This window comes from Cricetulus griseus, chromosome 2, assembly GCF_003668045.3.
Source record: "Cricetulus griseus strain 17A/GY chromosome 2, alternate assembly CriGri-PICRH-1.0, whole genome shotgun sequence".
Lineage (NCBI taxonomy): Eukaryota > Metazoa > Chordata > Mammalia > Rodentia > Cricetidae > Cricetulus > Cricetulus griseus.
The window spans coordinates 453,267,394-453,287,732 of NC_048595.1; the positions used below are offsets into that span (position 1 = coordinate 453,267,394).

Sequence of the window (20,339 nt, forward strand, 5' to 3'; positions counted from 1 at the left end):
TTACAAATTGTTTGTTTTCCTGTTTCTTTCATACCAACTATATATACACAATAGTTAATACTTATTGGTGACTTGGGTTGTTTTTGTGTCCCTTGTTGTGATATGTTTTAATCTGATAACAAAATTATCCAAAGTTCCTTCCAAGGGGGTTATTTCTAAAGTAACTAGCTTCAATATGTTACGCATAAACACTTAACATATTATTTTTCTGTATGTCATACCCTAAATGGTGCTGGAGCATTGTGGGACAGGGAGGAACACACTCAGAGAATCATTGCTGAGACAGAGCCTCTTTAGCCTTATGTCCAGGAAAAGTTAGGCTTAAATGGCTGGCAGATTTTAGTGCAAAGAAAGCCTTAAAGGGGAGGGGGCTGGTGTGGGCTTGTACCCTGCAATGAACCAGATAAGAAAACAAGTATGGTGCCATTAAACAAGTATGGTGCCATTAAAAAATATCTGAGCCACTTGCTGTTAGTAAGGCCCCTCCTGCGTGCTGGTATTTCTCTTACTGCTGACCTGTAATTCTTGCTGCTATTAATTAGTAGATGTTCTCATTCTTTATTGCTACCATGACCTGTCACCCCAAAACACAGCAGTTCACCACAGTGACTTTTCATTGCTTATTATTCTGCCAATTGCAGTCTATAACTTAGCTAGGCCTAGCTGAATATTTCTTCCTGTTCTCCTCTCGGATCAACATGGCTTTCCTGGACTGGAGAGTGTAATAATGGCTTATTCAACTAACTAACTGGAACTTGTATGTTGGCTGAAGGCTAGGGATTATACACACACATTTGTGTGAGCACACACACACATCCTTTAGACATCATTGTGTGGCATCTGTATGTTCAGGAAGATAGAAGTGAAAGCTACAGGTCCCTTGGAGTCTCTAGTCCAGAACCTTGAAATACTGCTCTTGTCACATTCTTTACGAGTTATTTGGCCATAGTTCCCATAGTGTACCTTTCTTTAAGGGTCTGCCTGTCAGCATGACCTTCAGATGTGTAACTCCTAGAGTTGTAATGTATGTAGTCATGTTGCTTTCTCTTACAGAAGCAAAGTCCTTGGAAGGAAGAATTAGGTTATCATTCCTGTGCAAAGTATAGCAGAGGACCTGGCACCAGAGCGATGGGATGATCTTGTTGTGTCCACACATGCATGTGTGTCTTGTTTTGTGTATATAGAGATTAAACTCTATGGCTGTTGGGTTAAGGGGAGTAGTGCAAAGTAAATTGGAAGATTATAAGGTATGGTTCTAGTGTATATCAAGTAAAACATGGTATTCAGTGTTCTTAAAGCCTACAGATTCATAGAGATGACCCAGTGGCCTCCTTGGATTTGCAAATCACATAACCAGAAATGATTTTTTTCTCTCACCACTATCATCTAGCATCTGGCTTCATAGTCTGTCACAGGTTGTCTTGTGTCATGCATTTATGTCAGACCTGAGAACATATATTCCAGAATAAGGTCACAAGAATAGAAGTCTCCTTACAAATATACCCTGATTGCTTTGCTCACAATATCATCGCCTTCAAATAATAACCCAATGCTAGTTGATAGTTAAGATTTGGTATTTCATATTCTTACTGAATTACCCCTTATGGAGTTATTACAAATCTGCCTGGCCACTATGGTGACTGTGTAGTAAGCTTCCATAGCCCTGCATTTCTGTGGAATGCTACCATGAATTCAGCATCTTTTCTCTTGTGGTTTGGGTGTCATTAGTTTTGCCAATTCGTGGAAATATTTAGGCAACATAAAATCACTTTGTCAACCTTAAGCCTTTTCAACACTTTATATAACTACGACCTGCAAGTTGGCAAAAAGTAAATTTCATTGAAAGACCAAAGGATACAAATGGCTTAGATTTGATTTTGTCATGAACTATTTTGTTGGGTCTAGTAGTCTAGAATGGTGTCTGTGTTCTCTCTGTTGATAGAACTCTTCATTGAAGAGTTGGGTTATTCTAATGCATCTTCCTTTATATGTTACTTTGTCTTTTTTCCCTTGTAGCTTTTAGTATTTTTTTCTTTGTTTTGTACATTTGGTGTCTTATTATGTGCCATGGGGAATTTCTTTTTTACTCTTGTCTAGTTGGTATTCTGGGTGCTTCTTGTACCCAGATAGGCATCTTGTTCTTTAGGTTGTGGGAACTTTTTCTCTGATTTTGTTAAAAACCGTTTTTCTGTGCTTTTGACCTGGGGTTCTTCTCATTCCTGTAGCCTTGTTATTTGTAGATTTGGTCTTTTCATGCTATTGTAGGTTCCCTGGGTGTTTTATGCCTGACTTTTCTATCCATTTCTTCTTCTTCTTTCCAGCACTGAAGCTCTGATTCCCACAGTTATCGAATGTCTTCCAGGATCCATAAAACAGCACCTGAGACACAATGTCTTCCACATATCTAAATGCAGTTCTCTTTCACTGTTGTCATTGCTAGATTACAAATCAGTTTCAAAATACTGTTGGCTTTTTAGCGCCTTTTCACCATGTTATGGTCTTTCTGTCAACCATCATAAAACATATGGCTGTCATGACTGCAGAGATGTTGTACAAAAGAATTATAAACTATTGCAAATTATACGGCAGTCTTTGTGCTCAGAAAAGAATGGTGCTTCACTTTCAAAGCCCGGGGGTGGCTTATTAAAGAAAACACTGGATGAGATGTCCACCCTCTAGATTCCTCGTCTTGCCCTCCTAACAGTAAATCATTGCTTTGGGGCAAAGACTATAAAATGAATTTAACAAGTAAGCATAGTGTGCATAAAGTTGGGTGTTGACAGAGATACCCAACAAGTTAGAGTGCTAAATAAATGACTGTCATTACTGTGATGTGATGGCTGTTCAGTTAGGAGTGGCCTGATCACTTTTTCAGTGGTGCTCTGTTGTGTTAGTGAATGGTTTACACTGAGTGTTTGGTTCTGGTGTTTGTGTTTTTCTTACCTAGGAAAGCAAGCTCTTATCTCCCACCCTCTCAGAAGAGGCGAGTGCACATTGTAAACCTCCATTCCAGGTGTCTTTTAGGAATGGAAGTCCTTGTGTGTGCTGAAGTGACCTGGCAGATGGCCCCACAGTGCTGTTCACTGAAGCCTCCCATAGCAACTGGCCCTAATGCATGTGCCGAAAACACTTCTGTGGTATCACCCTTTGAAGTCAGGCGTATCTGTGGACTAAGGGGATGTAAACATTGTCCCCTCTTCATCTGGACTAGGCTATTAAGGTGTTTAACCATAATCAGGTTTTGTTTAACCTTACGCCAGAGATAACTTCAAGAGAGTCTGTTTCCTTCCACAGTGGGGTCACAGATGGTGGAAAGCAGCTCACACTGACGGGGAGATTTCTCTGACTCCTTGGAGAAAGAACCCATCTCTTAAAGCTTTGAGTCTCCCAGGTTAACTGTAGTAGCTAAAAGCAAGGACAGGTCCCTCTGCCCTCTCGGGATAAGTTAGTGATTATGTGTTTGAGCCTGATATTTTTCAGCATCTCTCTTCAGTTCTCCTTAACCACAAAAGACTGTGTTTTTTTGTTTTGTTTTGAGACTGGGTTTCTCTGTGTAACAGCTCTGGCTGTCCTGGAACTCACTTTGTAGACCACATGGACCTTGAATTCACAGAGATAGTCCTGCCTCCTGAGTTCTGGGATTAAAGGTGTGTGCACCACCACCCAGCAAAAGAATGTGATTTTCTAAAGACTAGGAAAGGATATATGGAGTTTGCAGTTGTATTTGCTCAAGTAGAATTTGTCTTGTTGTCCGAAGTGGCTCTCCATCACCCACCTATGTTAGGAAAGGATGTGGTTGTATTTTCCAACAGCTGACCCCATCACTTGGACCTGGGTCTGGGCTTTGGTGTTGACAGGAACAAACTGGATCCCCAGTGCCACCTGTTTGCTGGTTTGCTCTAAGAGACAGTTGATGAGTTTGTGTCTACTGTCATGTGCAAATTTTACAGCAGATTCGTGTGATCTAGTTTCCTTCCATCACAACGTTTTTATGTTAAAAGCAATGGGTATTTCTGTTACTAACACAGAACACTTACATCTGAAAACCCAGCTTTGTTAATATTTTTATTTTACTAAGCATTTTATTGTAAGTGAATGTAGAGTTTGGTCCACTACTGTTTCATTATCAAATGGAATCATCACTGCCCCCTCTGGATTCTGTTAAGCTAGTAAGTTAACAAATAGTAAACTAATCTTGCATTATGAGGATAAACCCCTACTTGGTTATGGATGGTAGACAGAGTTTGCAAAGATTTTGTGTTGTACACTTTCTGGTTTTGTGTGGTTCAGGTGGGAAATTTTTTTATAATGTTGGATCCTATGTTCAAGTTTTGCTGACCCCATAAAATGATTTAGGCAATGATCCTCTATATTTTTCCAAAGTTAGGCTAATGCCATTTCTTCCATGAGATAGAAATTACTCATGAAGCCATTGGAGCATAATTTGGGGAAGGTTTTGATTTTTATTAGCAGGCATAAAGCTATTAAGATTTTTCACATGTTGATTTTGGCAAGTTGTGTTTTTAAGAAATGTACTCATTTTATGTATGCCATCAAATTTGTCGCCATCTCAATGTCTATAAAATCCATAGTAACAAACTCCTTTCAATCTTGATATTGTTCTTTAAATCTTTTCTTGAATTTTCTACAGTATCAATTTCCATCACCATGTAGTTGCTCTAACACCAGAATAATCCAACAATACACATAACCCTAGACTTTTACAGCTAATGTTATACTCCTTCCCCTAGGGGGAGAAAACTTACAATATAGGTTCATTTGCTCACACCTCTCCTTAGTATGGTAATTGTCCCATTTACTTGTTTATTGGGGGAGGGGCATATAGAGGTCAGAAGACAACTTTCAGGAATAGTTTTCTTCTACCCAGTGCATCTCAGGGATCAGACTAGGCAAGTCCCTTTACCAAAGTGCCACCTTCTTCCAGCCCCTGTGTAGCACAAAGACGTTGAAAACCTGGCAAGATAGAGTGGGATTATATTTGCTTTCACTGTTTAGACTTATTACATAGATAATGAAGATGAAAAGTGTGTTTCTTTGTATCTCAGTGTCTCCATATCATTTTCCTTTGGCCTTAAATATTTCTAGCATTTCTGATAAAGTAGGTCTGCTGTTATTGAATTTTTAGTTTTTCTTTATCTTTATGGGATATGCTGAATTGACCAATGTACTTGCTAATATGTTGATAGAGAGAGCATGAAGTCTGTGGGTCAACTCAGAAGAAATTTTCCAACATAGTAAATTAAAGATGTCATTGTGCTGTCTTCTAGACTCCAGCATTTGTTTTGAGAAATATGCCAATCTTAGAAACATAGTTCTTATTTGAAATCCTTGTCCCTATCAACTTAATACCTTTAAATTTTTTCCATACATTTCAGGGCTTGATGTATTTGGGTACTTGTTTGATATTTACCTGGAGTTTCCAAAGATTGTGGGTATATACATATATTTTTACTACTTAGTTTCTTGTGTTTTAGCCATAGCCACTTTCTGTCCCCCAGCTGTTCCCAGATACACACCCCGACTTTCCTAACCCCCCAACTTTGTGTCTCTTTTATTAAACACCATCAAGTCCAATGTGTGCTGCCCATGTATTTCTGGGTGTGTGGCCTTCCGCTGGCGCATGATAACTTACTAGTGATAGCACTCTGTTTATAGAACACTGGCTCTCCCGGCAGCTCTCTGTTAGCTCCTCAGCTCAGGGTGCCACCCACCTTCTCCAAGCTGGGTTTGGTCTGGCGTGAACATGCACAGGTCTTGTGCATGCTATCATGACCACTGTGCTCAGAGGCCACCGTTTCCTTGCACTCACTCACTGCCCCTGGGTTTACACTCTCTCCACTCTTCTCCAGAGGTTCCTGGGGTTTGGGAGGAGGGGCTGTGATAACGATGACCCATTTGGGGCTGAGCACCACCATCTCTTTCTCCACACCTTGGCCAGTTGTGGGTCTTTGTGTTGATTGCCATTGACCTCAGACTCTGCTGAGAGAGGCACTAATTGCAGGCACAATGAGAAGCGGTTGGGATTTGACTCTCCTGTGACTGTCTTGCTCCCAGTTCTTAGCCTAATACTGTGCCAGGCATGGATTTCATCTCGTAGGATATCGCAAACATCATTGAGATGTATTTATCTCCTCAAGTGTTGTGATTCCTGTCTCTCTCTCGACGAGCACATCTTGGTTGTTGTCTTGCAATTCCTGAAAGTCCTGTCCACATTTTCCTGTTTTGTGTTTGCTTATCCTGCAGTGTATTGAATGTTATGACTGGACCACTACGGACCTGTCAGGCATTTGGTTTGGTTTGGTTTCAGATATTTTATATGTTCCAGTTGCGAGGTTTCTGTGTTTTAACTTTCTAAATTTCTGCTAAGAATCCCTGCCTTCACATGCAAGTATGTTTTATCTTAACGGCTGCCATGAAGCTTTTTGGTTGTTTTGTTGTTGTTGTTGTTGTTGTCGTCTGATTCTGTTTTGAAGTTGTCACAGGACTGGCATTTGTTGATGGTATTCCTTTCCCTTTAGAATCTAGAATTGGTCACTTGAACCTGGGTAGGGTGCTGTTGACTGAACCTAAAGACCTTCATAGCTTGCTAACCTTTTACATGCCACCAAATGAACTACAACCTTACCCACACCTGAGAGTTTTGGCTGTTGGCCGGTCAGTGGGGGCACACGTCTTTAATCTCGGCACTCTAGACGCAGAGGCAGGTGGATCTCTGAGTTCAAGACCAGGCTGGTCTACAGAGTCCCAGGACAGCCAGGGCTACACAGAGAAACCCTGTCTCTAAAAGCCAAAAAAAAAAAAAAAAAAAAAAGTTTTGGCCATTGCTATGGTCTGGCCTTTATCAGCCCATGCTACAAAGGCCATCTATTCTGGACTGATGTCTTTGGGGCTGCAATCGGAGCCAGCCGAACAGCCCCGGGTCCATCCCTGAGTGGGAGAGTATGGATTGGGAAACTCCTAGCTACCCTGCAGCGAGACAGACACAGTTTGTCATCTTGGGAGGGCTCTCAGACCATCCTGGAGACTGGAGTCCATGGTTGTTCAAGCATCCTTTTAAATAGCTTCCCAGTAGTGGGAGTGAATAGCGAAAGACATCTATTATCATAAATAAAGCTGATATCAAATATTTCCTTTAATCCTGGAGATAGTCTCAGAACAGACGTGTACAAGCCCCCTTGCATTCTACCAGGCACGTCTTGCTAGTCGCTGACTAGTTTCTAGGAACTTTCTGCCAGCCCCAAGATGGGTGTGCATCCACCCAGGTGCCCAGGCCTATTGTTAAACTATGAACCATTCCCCACCAAGGCCAGGCATCCAGAGGTAATCAGCTGGCATCTGAAAGACAATGGAAGATTTGAGCTCCTGTAATTGAGCCAAGGTTTGCACCCAAAATATCATAATATTTTGGGGCCCCCGACAGGCTAGTAAGCAATCTGAATTGTAGTCTTGATATTGTGAGTGTGTAGATTCAAAGTCCCTGGCATAGCATGCTCAGAACAAAACTGTTACAGTTTAGTACATACTAAAATGCCTCCTTTGGTGCTGTTACGGCAGCCAGGTCCATTGCCTTAGTTTAAGTGTGTGTGGGTGTGTCACACGAAACTAACTCAGAGCTTCAACTGAGGCATGTACTCCCACACATGGGTTAGGTGAGCCTCTCCTCTGTTTCCTCACCCTAGCTCGTAGGAATCACTTTGTCGGGATTCTCTAGGTAGAAAGACAGAGCTTCTGTTGGAATTTTCATCACTAGTTCAGGTGCCTGCTTTGGGAGAAGCTGCAAATGAACTAAAGAAGAGAGAGCAAACTCCTGTGTTGCCTTTCCAAGTTTTGATCACACTCTGGAATCCACAGGCATGAACCTTGAAGACTGTGTCTGGCTCACCTAGAGGCTTCCATTATAACCAGCAGGCATGTGCACTAGGGGCTTGCTACAGTGCTAGAACCAAAGTTACACTGTGGGTTTTGAAGACTGGCTGGATCCAGAATTTAAAATCTGTACTGTGTGTCCTCTTCAAAATAACAAAACAAAAAATTAAGATTAGAAGTGGATCCACTGAATTAAACATAGCTGCAGCCTTTCAGAAATCTCCAGAGCGTCTCCTTGTTCCTAACAACAGATTGGTTCTGATGACTGTTCGGAAGGTGTACTAGAAAAGATTGTCTCCTTGTCCCGAGGAGGGGAATCATGAAATGGAGCGCAGGGAAAGAACGAGGCCTGACTTGAACTGGGTTAGTGGACAAGAGCTGGTCCTTTTCTGGGTCCCACTTTGTGTGCAGTGTCCCAGTACAGCCGGGAAGCATTTCAGGAGCCCTGCACATACAGTGTCACTTCCAAAACCTGATGAGCCAGGTCTGCGCCTACATGAGATTCCTTCAGTAATTCAAGAGAATGCCAGCTGTCATGAGAGCGTGTGAACATCATTGGTGAGACCTCTGCAAGCGTGTGTTACGTCTCCCTCACAGTGAGCCGTGTTTCCGGACACTGCCCCTTCTCCTTCGTGATCATGACATACTCTGCAAAACGATTTTCATTTGTTGTTCCTGGGCCTCTTGTCACAATCTTTTTAACAGTAACACTACTAACCCATAAACAAGGAAAATAACAACAGTAGCTAATTGAAACTTGATGCTGTGTCTACTGTATGCTGCAACTTTAGAAGCACGACCCCTCCTAATCCTGCCAAGTTATATTTGTTAGGTAAGGAAAACGTAGCTAAGCATGCCAAGGCCACACAAATAGTTAGTGGAGCTGGGATGGATTATGGCCAACCATGGGTAAGACCTAGAGTTGCCAACCAACAAGGGCAGCAGCTCCTTACAGAAGAAGTTAGTTATAAACCAGCCATTCACCGTCACTTACTTTGGCAGTAAAGTCCCCCAGTGGGAGTACATGGTGAGCTGCCACATTTCAAAGCTGGGCAGAAAGTCAGATTCAGTTTTTAACTTGGGTTTCCTCCATGGTTCTCCATTGTGAGTCTCGATCTGATGAATAAAACTAGTTCCAGCAAATCAGCAAAGCAAAGTACTTCACGTTTCCTTATGAATGGCTGCACAGACACCCAGCCAAGCTCCCTACTAAAGAGCAAAAATAGTACTTCTCTCATCCTAAGAGTGTTCAGTAATTTTAAGATTAATTGACTACTGTTAGCAAACGGGGTCACCAGTCGTGTCTGTTGCTAAAGATACAAATTAGACCTACCTGGCGTGATAGAGTAGGCTGCAACCACAGCCCTTGGGATACTGGGACGGGAGGATCAAAATGAGTTCAAAGCCAGCCAGGGCCCAGTGAGACCTCATTTCAAAAAACAACTTTACATATGACTCAAGACTTCCAAAAATTTATTCTTATTTTTTGTGTTCCAAAAACCAATATATAAGAACCAGATGAAAAGGAAACCCACTGTTTACTCAGGAGAAAATAATTTAAAATGAAAACCCAGAATGGAAGCCTTCAGCCTGGGTCATGTATGTGAGACAGTGTCCATTCATGAAGTGTTTTTGAGCCCTTACTGTGTACCACATACATGTCTGAACATTAGGAATCCAAATTGAGAATGCAAGAGGTGACAGGATTCAAGTGTGCTTTTAAAGAGCTTCCCATTTGTGACGTCACCCCACCCCCCCACCCCCGCCATCGTATCCACACCCGGCAGTTTCTGCCCTGGACAGGAGCGGGCATCTCGAAGCCCTTCTATATACCTCTCTGCACAAGATGTGCTCGAGAGAGGACTCCACTTCTTTTTCTCCTCTCTTTGTCTAGTGTAGACTCGCTAGTCCATGTGGCCAGCTCACAGTCTGACCTTGTATTCCCCAGATCATTCCCAGCCCATTGATCAGTATTCCTCCTTGAAATGCTGTCCTCAACAGAGGTGAGGTCCCTTCCCTAGACCACAGTGTGTCTGTCATGGTGTCTCATCTTCAGATGCCTTTGCCTCTCTACACTGGCGGTGCAAGCATTTTCCAGTGGCATACTTCAAATGCCATCTAAAAGCTACAGCTCCCTCTTATCTCTCTCTTGTGACTTCAGAATTGATAGGCCAGCTGCTTACTCTCTCCTCTATGGAGACAACTGATGGCTCTAGATACCTTGCATTTGAGAGATCTAAGTTTACCCTGGTATCTACTGCTTATAACCACACACACACAGAAAAGTTAAATGAATAAGAACTCTCAGATAGAACAAATTCAAGCACAGCTAGAAACTCCCTAGGACTTATAAGTAACCCAGGCGCTTGGTTTTCTGCTGTTTTGACAGGGTTGCTGTGGTTTCTCTTTGTCCATGTTCAGGCCAGCAGATGGGAGAGAGAGCTACAGTCCATCTCCTTGCCTTAAAAACAATCGCCAGGACACTGTAGATAATTCTTATGCTGCCATTTCATTGTCCAGCACTTAAAGCACAGCCACACCTAACTGCAGGGGACGCTGGGAAGCTTCATGTTTTAAACCATATGGCAAAACATTCAGCTAAGCTCTGGGTTCTTTTTACTAAAATGGAAGGAAGGGATGTTAAGAGGAAGTGGTGTCTGTCACGCTTGACTGACTGACAGAAGCCCTTCCTTCAGGTCTTGATTAAATGCGGGTTACCCAAGAGGCCTTTGTGCAAGGCTATCTAATGTAGGATTTCCTCTGCGAGCCTGTCCGTGAACCACAAATCCTGTCATATGGAGATGCTCACACTCATGACTTTATATATGGATCTTAGACTGCGTGCCCTCCTCACTAGCCTGGTGGAGGGTCTTCACTCTGTTAGCTGGAGTGGAGCACAATAGTGAGGGGCACACAGCCAAGTCATCAAGTTTTGTCTGTCCCAGGTGCGGGAGAAGAAGGGTTTGCCCACTTCCTCGCCACCTTAACCTTTTCTCCTTCTTTGGGAAGCTCTAGAGATGGCTTTTACTACGGCCAAACAACACACTGCACGTATTCAGCAGCACGTGTGACCAGTTACTTTTGTGGACAGTAGATAACTGTCCATTATCCCAGCAGCCCTTGGCTGTGCTGCCCTGGGGAAGCCAGTCAACAGAGAAACAAGGTCAAACTCTGAGCCTCTCTCCTCAGTGACTTCCTCTTTTAAGGGAGAGTCTTTTTTCTATTTAAATGGAAATCTAGCTGGTGCGGAAAACTAGCATGTGGCCTGCTCCATATGCAGGTGTGCTCCTGGGTGACTTTTACCCAGGACAGAATTGATGGGACGCCTGGCGAATCTCGAGCATTCTTACCCTCATTATAAATACACCACAGTCGTGAGAATGCAAAGTGTGGAAGGAATAAATGTGAAAGCTGCTTTCAACTTGCTTTAATGGGCGCTCTCTGTATCTCATTACAACCCAGGGACCTGGCTGCAAGAAACTGTCTGGTGGGTGAGAATAACGTTCTGAAAATCAGTGACTTCGGAATGTCTCGGCAAGAAGACGGCGGGATATATTCATCTTCTGGCCTAAAGCAGATCCCCATTAAGTGGACAGCACCGGAAGCTCTTAATTACGGTACGGGTGGCTCTGGCTTTCCTTCCGGTAGTAAAGGTGGCCTGTATCAGCACAAAGAGTCCACGGGTGTGGCTGGGACCGAGTGAAGGAGCAACACGGATGGTGTAAATGTTTCTACCTTGCTTAGTCACATGTTCAGACATGTGAGATTGCCAGGTTAACAGAGTCAGTGAACATGACTGGACATGTGAGAATCCCTAGTGTGAACACCTCCCAACAGACATGAATACTCGAGTGTACATCGAGGGGTGCTGGGCCTCTGGACCCTGAGTCCGCACATCTTAACTTTGTCCAGCAATCTCATCGAAAGTTAAACCGTGTCAGTCAAGTCTCCCTCTGTGGGATCCTGGTCTCAGCCTCTGTCCCTGGAGCTTACTATATAATACCCACCTCTGTCTTGGCTCAAGATTTGTCTTTTATAAAATCAGGAATTTGTTTATCATTTTTTTCTCTGAAAAAATTTAAGTATCTCTGTTGTGAGTAGTGCACACAAGCCGTGGCGAATGTGTGGGAGTCAGCACGCTATCCCACAGTTGTCTGTGCGTTTGCCATTGTTAGCTCTGAACTTCTCAGACAAGGTGTTTTCTGCACCCAAGCCCATTATGTGAGTATAAACTAGTTTAACTTCTTGAGGAGCCAAGTTTTTTTTCTAGGTAAAAATTTGAGTGTCAGGGTGGAGTCAGATGCCTCGTGCCAGCAAGAGGGGCATCGTGAGCTTTCTAGTGACTGTGGACCTCCCTTAGAGTCCAGTGGGACCCATCATTTCCCACAGGCTTCTTCCCGGAGGAGGGTGCTCTTCCTCATGGGCCGTGTTAGTAAAGGAAAATCACTGGGAAGCTAAGACTGTAACACTTGTTTTTGCACAGAGGGTTCCTTAAGATGCAAAACATTTGTGAAAACCCTGTGGCTGGGTTTTCTTCCTCTGCCGAAGTGCTTATGGCAAGTAAGAACCTACCTCTTGAGCACAGTGTTCTTTAGTGACTACTACCCTCACTAAAGTATTTACAAATCTAAGGACTAACTCCAGATCCATGGACCACACAGATGTGTGTCTTAAGTGAAAAGGACATGTAGGAAGCTTTCGGCTTGACAGAGGGACAATTGTTTAGCTGCCTTTGATACAGATGGGCGAGGAGACTGTACCTGTGAATGGCAATGCAGTTTAGTGGGCACTGTCCCTTCCGGGAAGAAGTGCCCAAGAAAGATATCCCGGGTACCCTGACTGACATGGTAGTTCTCACAGACTCCAGAGGCCTGCAGGTTTTGTTTTTGCTTTTTCAAACAACAGGAGGTGTGGGGGGGGGTCTCATGAAAGTCCTTATTTCTTGTTCTACTTCAAGTTTTTACTGACTTCATATCCAGGAGCACTTTCTTCACCACTCCCTTCACTTTGCCTCGGGCTGCTGGAAAAGTGTCCAGATCTCCCATGAAGAGGTCAGGGAGATAAAAATGACCCTCTGTCCAAGGAACTCCTTGAAACTTTGGCTTAGATCTGTTGGATTAAACTGTGTCGTTAGCGTTAATTGAAAACTTTTTTTTTTTTAAGAGTCAGGGGATGGTAAAGGGCCCCTCCAGACATGTAATCTCCCTTTCCTGGGCCAGACATTCTTTCCGCGCTCCCTTCTTGTTCTCTAACACTTCTTGGCCCTGTGTTTGTGAGATCTAGCTTGGTTTCTTTCCTGCTGGTGGGAGAAGGAGCTCATTGCTAGCTTGTATCTCTAGAGGGACACACTCTGTCAGAGCAGCAGGCGACTGGTCACACTGCATCAGGAAACAGCAGACAGGAAGTAGGGACAGCCGCCCACCATGACCTCTCCCTCCAGCTAGGAGTCATTGCCTTTCTAAATGGCAGCGCCACTTAGGGACTGATTGATCACACGTGAGCCTGTAGGGGACTCCTCACACTCCCCAGCAATTAAATGACAGTCTACTCAGACTATATCCCTTCCACTCTCGGTGTACTGTAACAGAAGTACCGAACTTACAAAGAAAAAGTAGTACACTGATCTTCAGCCAGGAAATAAAGTCATCCGTTTACCAATTATTGGAGTTTTCATAAGGGAGAGGGGAAGAGAACACCCGTTGGTTGTCTCATGTGAAAGGAATCAGCCCTAAAAATGTACATACCAGTAACATAACAATATGGTTACAGGCACGCACTTAGACATATATGTATCTATATACACATATGTACACACACACACACACACAGATTTATATATGCATGCAGTAACAGTTAGCGAAAAGAAGGCCATGAGTCTGATGGAGTGGGAAGGGGCATATGGTAGGGTTTGAATGGAGGAAAGACAACCTGAAAACTACTTTAAAAGTTTAACCATTTGCCAGCTGATTGTTTTGGGATGATGGCAGAGCTCACACTGTAACTGAGCCAGAAACTCCTCCGTGTGCTATAACAACTCATGAGACTCTGGAATGAGAGGAGACAGCATTTTCTGCTTAGTCATGTTGTCAGTGACGGGACCTGAGCAAGATGTCCCCAGCTCTGTGGTCATGCGGGTTGTAGTGCCTTTCCTCCAGACCGGCCCTGCCAGGGCCAGCGCAGCAAAAGGCTTCCATGATCTACTCTGTGCTGTTGAAATGACCAAGGGTCAGGCAGGTTCCTCCCAGAGGCTTTGTGCACTGTGATCTGTTTACGTGGAGAGCGCCTCTCTCTTGGTCTCCACCAGACTGGACTTACATGTCTGCAGAACTTAACTTAGTTCCACATTAGCCTTATCTTTTAGCCACTGAACCAGTTTCATTAAAAGACTTGATGTGTCGAGAAGAAAAGTAATTTCCCTACCCAACAGCCCAGTGAAAGTCCATGATGATGTTCTCTGAAGTGGGCAGCCAGTTCTCACAGCTGCAGCTGATGACCCAGAGTGCCGTCCAAGTACAGGCAGAGGCTGTTATATTTTAGAGGAATGTGACAGTTTTCTAGGAGGGGCATTTATAAATCCCAGGGTAGCAGACGGTTAGAAAATGCTGATTCAAGAAGCATGAGAGCTGTAAGTGGTGACACACGCCTGTGATCCCAGCACTGGAGAGGTAGAGATAGGAGATGGGGCCTTGAAGGCCAGCCTAGGCTACATGCATGTGACCTTGTCTCAGAAAAAGACAGAAAAAGCCTTCTCATTGCTACAGGTGGAGTGCAGCTGCAGTGTGATCTGCTGAGCATTGGACGAGTCTCACAAGAGCATATTGTCTTGGAGACTGAGAGAGGTGTTTCTGCTGCCCCTCCCTGATGTCAGATCCCTCCCCAGTAGGCATCTCTAGGAAGTCTCTGGACTTCTGCTAAAGGCTACTTTTAAAAAACAACCTGAGAGTTCAGCTCATGTAGCTCAGTAAAACAGGTGCACAGAGAGTTTGACAAAACAAGGCACTATGTAATTTGAAGAAGTTGTTTTCACCAGCCAGCTATGCTAATTTCCACTCCATTCAAACCACATAGAGAGATTCATTTTCTGCACATGAAACTATCAGTGGAGAAAATGAGACCTTTAAGTGTGTATGAATATCTGTAAACAGTGATGGAAAAAAAAACTGAAGCTAAGAAACTTTGCTTATTACTTTAAGTTTGTTTGTAATTTTACTGGAAAGAAACTGATGCAGGCAGAAGACCAAATTGCAGGAATCCAACTTATTTAATCTCCTAGGCACTGATGTGTAATATATATATATATATATATATATATATATATATATATATATATTATATATATACCAACCATCTCATTCATACAACACAGGGAGCTAAGCCTGCATGCTGGCTGAATTTCTATGATTGGAAAAGGGGAGAATCATTTTATAGCTCATCTGATTAAACCAGCCTCCTGAAGACTGCGTTTAATTCTTAACATTACTGAGCCTGGAATTCGCACAAGTACCAAGAATGGGATGCAGTTGTGGCCTTCCTTTGGAGGTGGAACCGTGCTAGCATGTGACTGACACAGCCAGAGCTGTTGTCTCCTTGTGCCATTGACTCACCTGGTTATGACCGTTTCCTCCCTTTCAGGGAGATACAGCTCTGAAAGTGACGTGTGGAGCTTTGGCATCCTCCTCTGGGAGACCTTCAGCCTAGGAGTCTGTCCATACCCTGGGATGACGAACCAGCAGGCGCGGGAGCAGGTGGAAAGAGGTGAGCCGAGGCCTGGCTGTGTGTTATGGTCGCATCCGCCAGCCTCACGGCGGAACCCATAGGGGACCTGTGCACCGGGCATGGGAGGGATGAGTCACAATGCTCTGTTTCCAAATGCCATGGATTCTATGGCTCCCACAGAGCAGAGGCAAACCTCTGCAAGCCTGTCCAACCCATGGCCCATAGGTGACATGCAGCTAGACCTATCTGTGAACGTGGCCAACACAATTGTGAGCTCACCTAAAAGACTGTGTTGCAATCTGTCTTGTAACTTAATTTCACAGTTCTCTAGTGTGAGCTGTGGAGATGGGGTCCATCTGGAGGGGCCCTCGCACTTTCCCTGCCCCACTGAGGTAAAAGAAGGCAGACCGCCTTAGAGTGGTGTTGCACTCCACACTGAGATGCTCCTGGTTTCCAGAAGGAATTTAGAGAGTTGTAATGTGAACAAACGACAGGAGGCAGTAACACCCTGCACTCACTTGTTCAGGACCCAGCTTCCACCGATAGCAATGTTCTCATCAGATGGCTGCCCCGCCTCATTTTGTGGCCAGCTGCCTTGGGTAGCCAAAGTGTGGGAGTGGCCTGCCTTCTGTCCTCGAACACACACCTCCTAGCACAGGACCCCAGCCCATCTCCAGACTCTCCCGGTCTGATCATTCTGGAAGCTAAGCCTCAGAACAACTCTAATAATAATTGGTATACGCTGCAGCTCGCGCAGCCCTGCTGGCAAGCACGTGACTCTAGCGGTGTGCTCTGTGTCATCTGCCGGGGGAACGCAGGACACTGACAGTGACCTTTAACTTCTATCCCACTTACAGTGTGAGGCACTAACATTTACAAGCACAGAGTGTCCTGTGAGTGTTTGTCTTAGAACCCCTTCTGAGTTCTCTCCTCTTGAATCTTCAGGATACCGAATGTCAGCCCCACAGAACTGTCCAGAAGAAATTTTTAAAATCATGATGAAGTGTTGGGATTACAAGCCTGAGAACCGCCCAAGGTTCAGCGAGCTTCACAAAGAGCTCACTGCCATCAAGAAGAAAATCACATAGTGCCAGCCAGGGCAGACTCCATACCACCTTACTGCAGCCATCTTGGAAGGTTATGTTTTTTATTAGCTGGGTTTTTTTTGAAAGTCTGTTCCACTTTAAAATATGTTAAAGGCAAATTTATTCAAGAAATAAACAGTCCTAACCCATGGCCATATTAGCTAACCACAGAGTCCTACCGTTTGAGACCACTGTAAAGAGAAAACACTGGCCTGACTGAGAAGATAAAGGTCTATGTTTTCATGCCTAGGACCCCTGGCGTCCAGGTCTTCTACTTCAGGCACAGCCGTGGGCTGCTGTCCGCTCCCACAGGCCCTCCTCAGTTGGACTGTGAGCAGCGTTGGCAGCACGTGCTTGCAGGATGCCTTCCCACCACAGTTGGCTTTCTACTCTGCCAAGGCGAGATTGTATCTATAAATATAATCATATATTGGGAATTGCTTGGACTTCCTAGGGTCTTTCTTTTCTTTCCTGTCAGAACAAGCACGGTGAAAGCATCTCACCCCTGTGTTATTTTGTCTTTACCTCCTCAGTCCATGCTGCAGAAAGTGGTGCATGGAAAACTCCCAGAGAGCACACAGTCTGGAGGCAGCTGCGTCTGCAGGAGACTGCAGAGGACAGGGACAGCAAGAAGCGTGTGGGACCAGGAAGGCAGGCTGGGAAAACATCAGCTAGCCAGTGCTCACCCGGGAGAAGACCACAAAACAGGCTGCCTTCCAACCAGACCTGCACCTCTCTGATATGCTCTGTCTGTGGTCTGAATTCCCTCACCAGGTCTAGGAAATGTTTCTGGGGCTCATAGAGCCCAGTGGACACTCTCTGAGAGATACTAAGGTCCACAGGAGGACAGCATGGGTCTAATCATGTCTTCATCCTAGGGGACACGCCCAGGAGGGGTTGCCCTGTTGTACCAGATTCATTCTGCAACCTCCCCACACATCTGCTGATGGGCACAGTTACTATGAATGAAATAGGTGGGCCAGAAATCAAGTAAATGGTAATGAGAAAACCCCTAGGCATGCCCACCCCCCCACACCCCGCAAGGTGGTACCCGGAAATCTTAAAGATGTCTCCTGTGTGTATGTACGGCAGATAAAACTAGGAATCTTAGCTGTGTCCAGGGAACTTCTCCATGATCTAGCCACAGTTGTCTCAGGGTTAGTGTGTCTGGGAGATGGTCTCACTCAGGGGAAGATATGGCCCGGAAGTCTTCAGTGGTCCTCAGACCTATGTCGGGATTACTTGGTCTGTGTTGAGGAGCTGGCGAGATGGAAAGTCTCACCCTCTCTTCAGGCAGGGTAAAGCAGAGAGGAGGCTGCTAAAGAGAAGAGTGACAAGCATCCATCATTGGAGTCGCCATGCTCATACATGCAGCCTAAGGGAAAGGCCATGTGAGCCTGCCCACAGCACACTGCCCCACCATTGGTACGGCACTCCCTTTACCTGGCACACACCACGGAAACCCAAGTGTAGGCTCTGGAATTCAGGTTCAGTGCCCTGCTCGCCAGGCATCCGCCGGCCCTCAGGAGATAAGACGTTCTCTTTCAGGATTTCCAAGTGAATCTGTCTATAATACAATTTCTGTCTATGAAGAAGCAAGAACAGCCTCTCAGCACTGCACTCCTAGCCAGGGAAAGGAGACTGGCTTGGCTCACTCTGTGAACAGGACCCGAAGGAAGCTTAATCCTTGCATTCTGCTGTAAAGAGAACATGGCATTGATAATTTCACTCATCTAGGCTGTTGGGATTTGCAATTCACATCATAACTCTTTGCTTAAATTAAAAAGGCTTTTCAAAACATCATGACATCTGCAGCATTTAAATTCTATTTTATTCTTTGTCCCAGAGCGGGCAGAGGTAGAGTTTAAGATTAACTCATTGGGAGCCTTTCAGGATCATGTCATTCGTACAGAATATTAAATTTAACATAGGCACATGCATTAAGAAAAGCTTATGCAAAACATTCTGTTAATTTTGTTATGCTTGAAGCATAATTTATTCATCCCTTCTGTCACTGATAATTATTGGAATTATGTCCTTCAGGAGGCTAATCCATACCCAAAAAGTGCACGCATGTAGTTCTGATTTACACGTTGATTTAGGGAAGAGAGACTGCAGAAATGCACAAATTCTCTGATTTGTTTTGTTAAATATTAACAGTAAACAGTGGTACCCCAGATTATCATTGGTGTGAGCCTGGTCACAAATCTGTATTTTACTAATGGATTCTCCAAGAGTTGCTTCTACCCCTGCTCATAGCTACACCCAGCAGTCCAGCCACCTGGGCATGAAGAAGGGAGAAAGCTGGAAACCCTGAGCAGCCTGACTTTCCATCTGTATTTTTCTACCTTGAATCACAGAAAGCCTTCATGAGAAACAGGCAGTTCATTGTTTTTCAAAGAAAGAAAGCTTTACTGCCGAATGGGCACTCTTGTGTATCCCATGGGACCTAAGCTGTCTTCTCCAAGCCATTTTCTTAGGAAAACCGTAAGTGAATGTGAGACTTCGCTTCAGCCCTTCCTGCCACAAGGACCACAGGGAGATGCCCCATGGGATTCTTTCTCCTTTTTGCAAGACAGCAGGGATAGTAGAGTTAATTCCCCAGTCACAGCTGGCACCTTCTCCTAGGCATCCTTACAGCTTGGAGTCATTCAGTGGCTATGATCTCCACGGCATGATTTTTAGAAAGCGGAATTTCCTATGACTGAGATTGTATCCATTCCCATTTCAGCCCCTATGTCTGTTAGCTAGCTCTACGGATATCACTCTGCAGCACTTGTGCATTTCAGTTGCAATATGCGCTACACACTGGGGACTCGGGCTGAGTGCACAGACCACAGAAGCACAGAGTTGTTGTGTGTCGTGGCCAGAGGAGTCTCAGTTGCTGTACCTGAACGTATCCCGATATGCTGTGTACGCTGTCTTACAGCTATGTGCTCTTGAAGAGTTGGCATCTGAGAGGGGGCGGTCTGCCTGAGCCCTCTTTCTTCCAGCACACTCCATTCATTACACCATTGACATTCTCCATGTCTCTTGTCAATACATGTGATTGTCATGGGAAGACAGACTCTGCCATTTGTAGATCAGAGCCCCCATACAAAATAGCATCGCTACAGAAAAAGAGCTGCAGAGACATGTGTTCCTCTTGTGTCAGTATGCTCAGAAGATGGGATCAAAGACTATCTGAAAATCCATCATTAACGTGGCATGACAGATCACTATCAAAATAAAGTATTACCTCTTTTTAGCTGACTTACTATCAACATCACAATTTTTAATTAGATCTTACTTTATTTCTATTTTTTCTAGGCTTATTAGTTTCATGTCATGTCTGACTGTGTACTTTTTCTGAAAATGCAGAATGTCACTCATTTCCGTAGAAGAAGAAACCCTTATTTAAAAGCCGGCAACATCACCCTGCAGTGAGTTACTGATACAGACTTCCGCTCCCATAAAATGTCCCCTTGAAAGTCACTTTCTAACAGATGGTGGATGGACTATGTCATCGCCCTATGTCAGTTTGAGAAATGCACCCTCACCCTCACAAACCACCCCACTGTTCTCTGCTGATTCAAAGATTAAATTCAGGACGAGCTAGATTCACTCTGTATCCTGACAGGCATGAAGATTCTGGGATGATAGGAGAAAAGC

The 20,339-nt window shown here is 44.4% G+C and overlaps 1 protein-coding gene and 1 long non-coding RNA gene across 7 annotated transcripts in view; one reads left to right on the plus strand and one right to left on the minus strand.

The window, feature by feature from the left end:
• The window catches only part of Fer (FER tyrosine kinase), a 261,687-nt gene extending 244,562 nt beyond the window's left edge, over positions 1-17,125 (plus strand). For 2 of the 6 annotated variants that reach the window (XM_027397739.2, XM_035441167.1), the window contains exons 17-19: positions 11,350-11,504; positions 15,520-15,642; positions 16,549-16,856. In XM_027397739.2, coding sequence (XP_027253540.1) covers positions 11,350-11,504; positions 15,520-15,642; positions 16,549-16,691 — 421 coding nt within the window. In that variant the 3' untranslated portion in view covers positions 16,692-16,856. Of the gene's footprint in view, positions 1-11,349; positions 11,505-15,519; positions 15,643-16,548 lie in introns of all 6 variants that reach the window. The other 4 variants (XM_027397745.2, XM_027397746.2, XR_004768769.1 and 1 more) reach the window with 3 other exon arrangements.
• Positions 16,734-20,339, minus strand: part of LOC103159724 — a 50,988-nt gene continuing 47,382 nt past the window's right edge. Inside the window, exons 2-3 of the long non-coding RNA XR_004768770.1 lie at positions 18,132-18,385; positions 16,734-18,006 (exon numbers count right to left, since the gene is read on the minus strand). This is a non-coding gene — a long non-coding RNA (uncharacterized LOC103159724). The remainder of the gene's footprint in view (positions 18,007-18,131; positions 18,386-20,339) is intronic.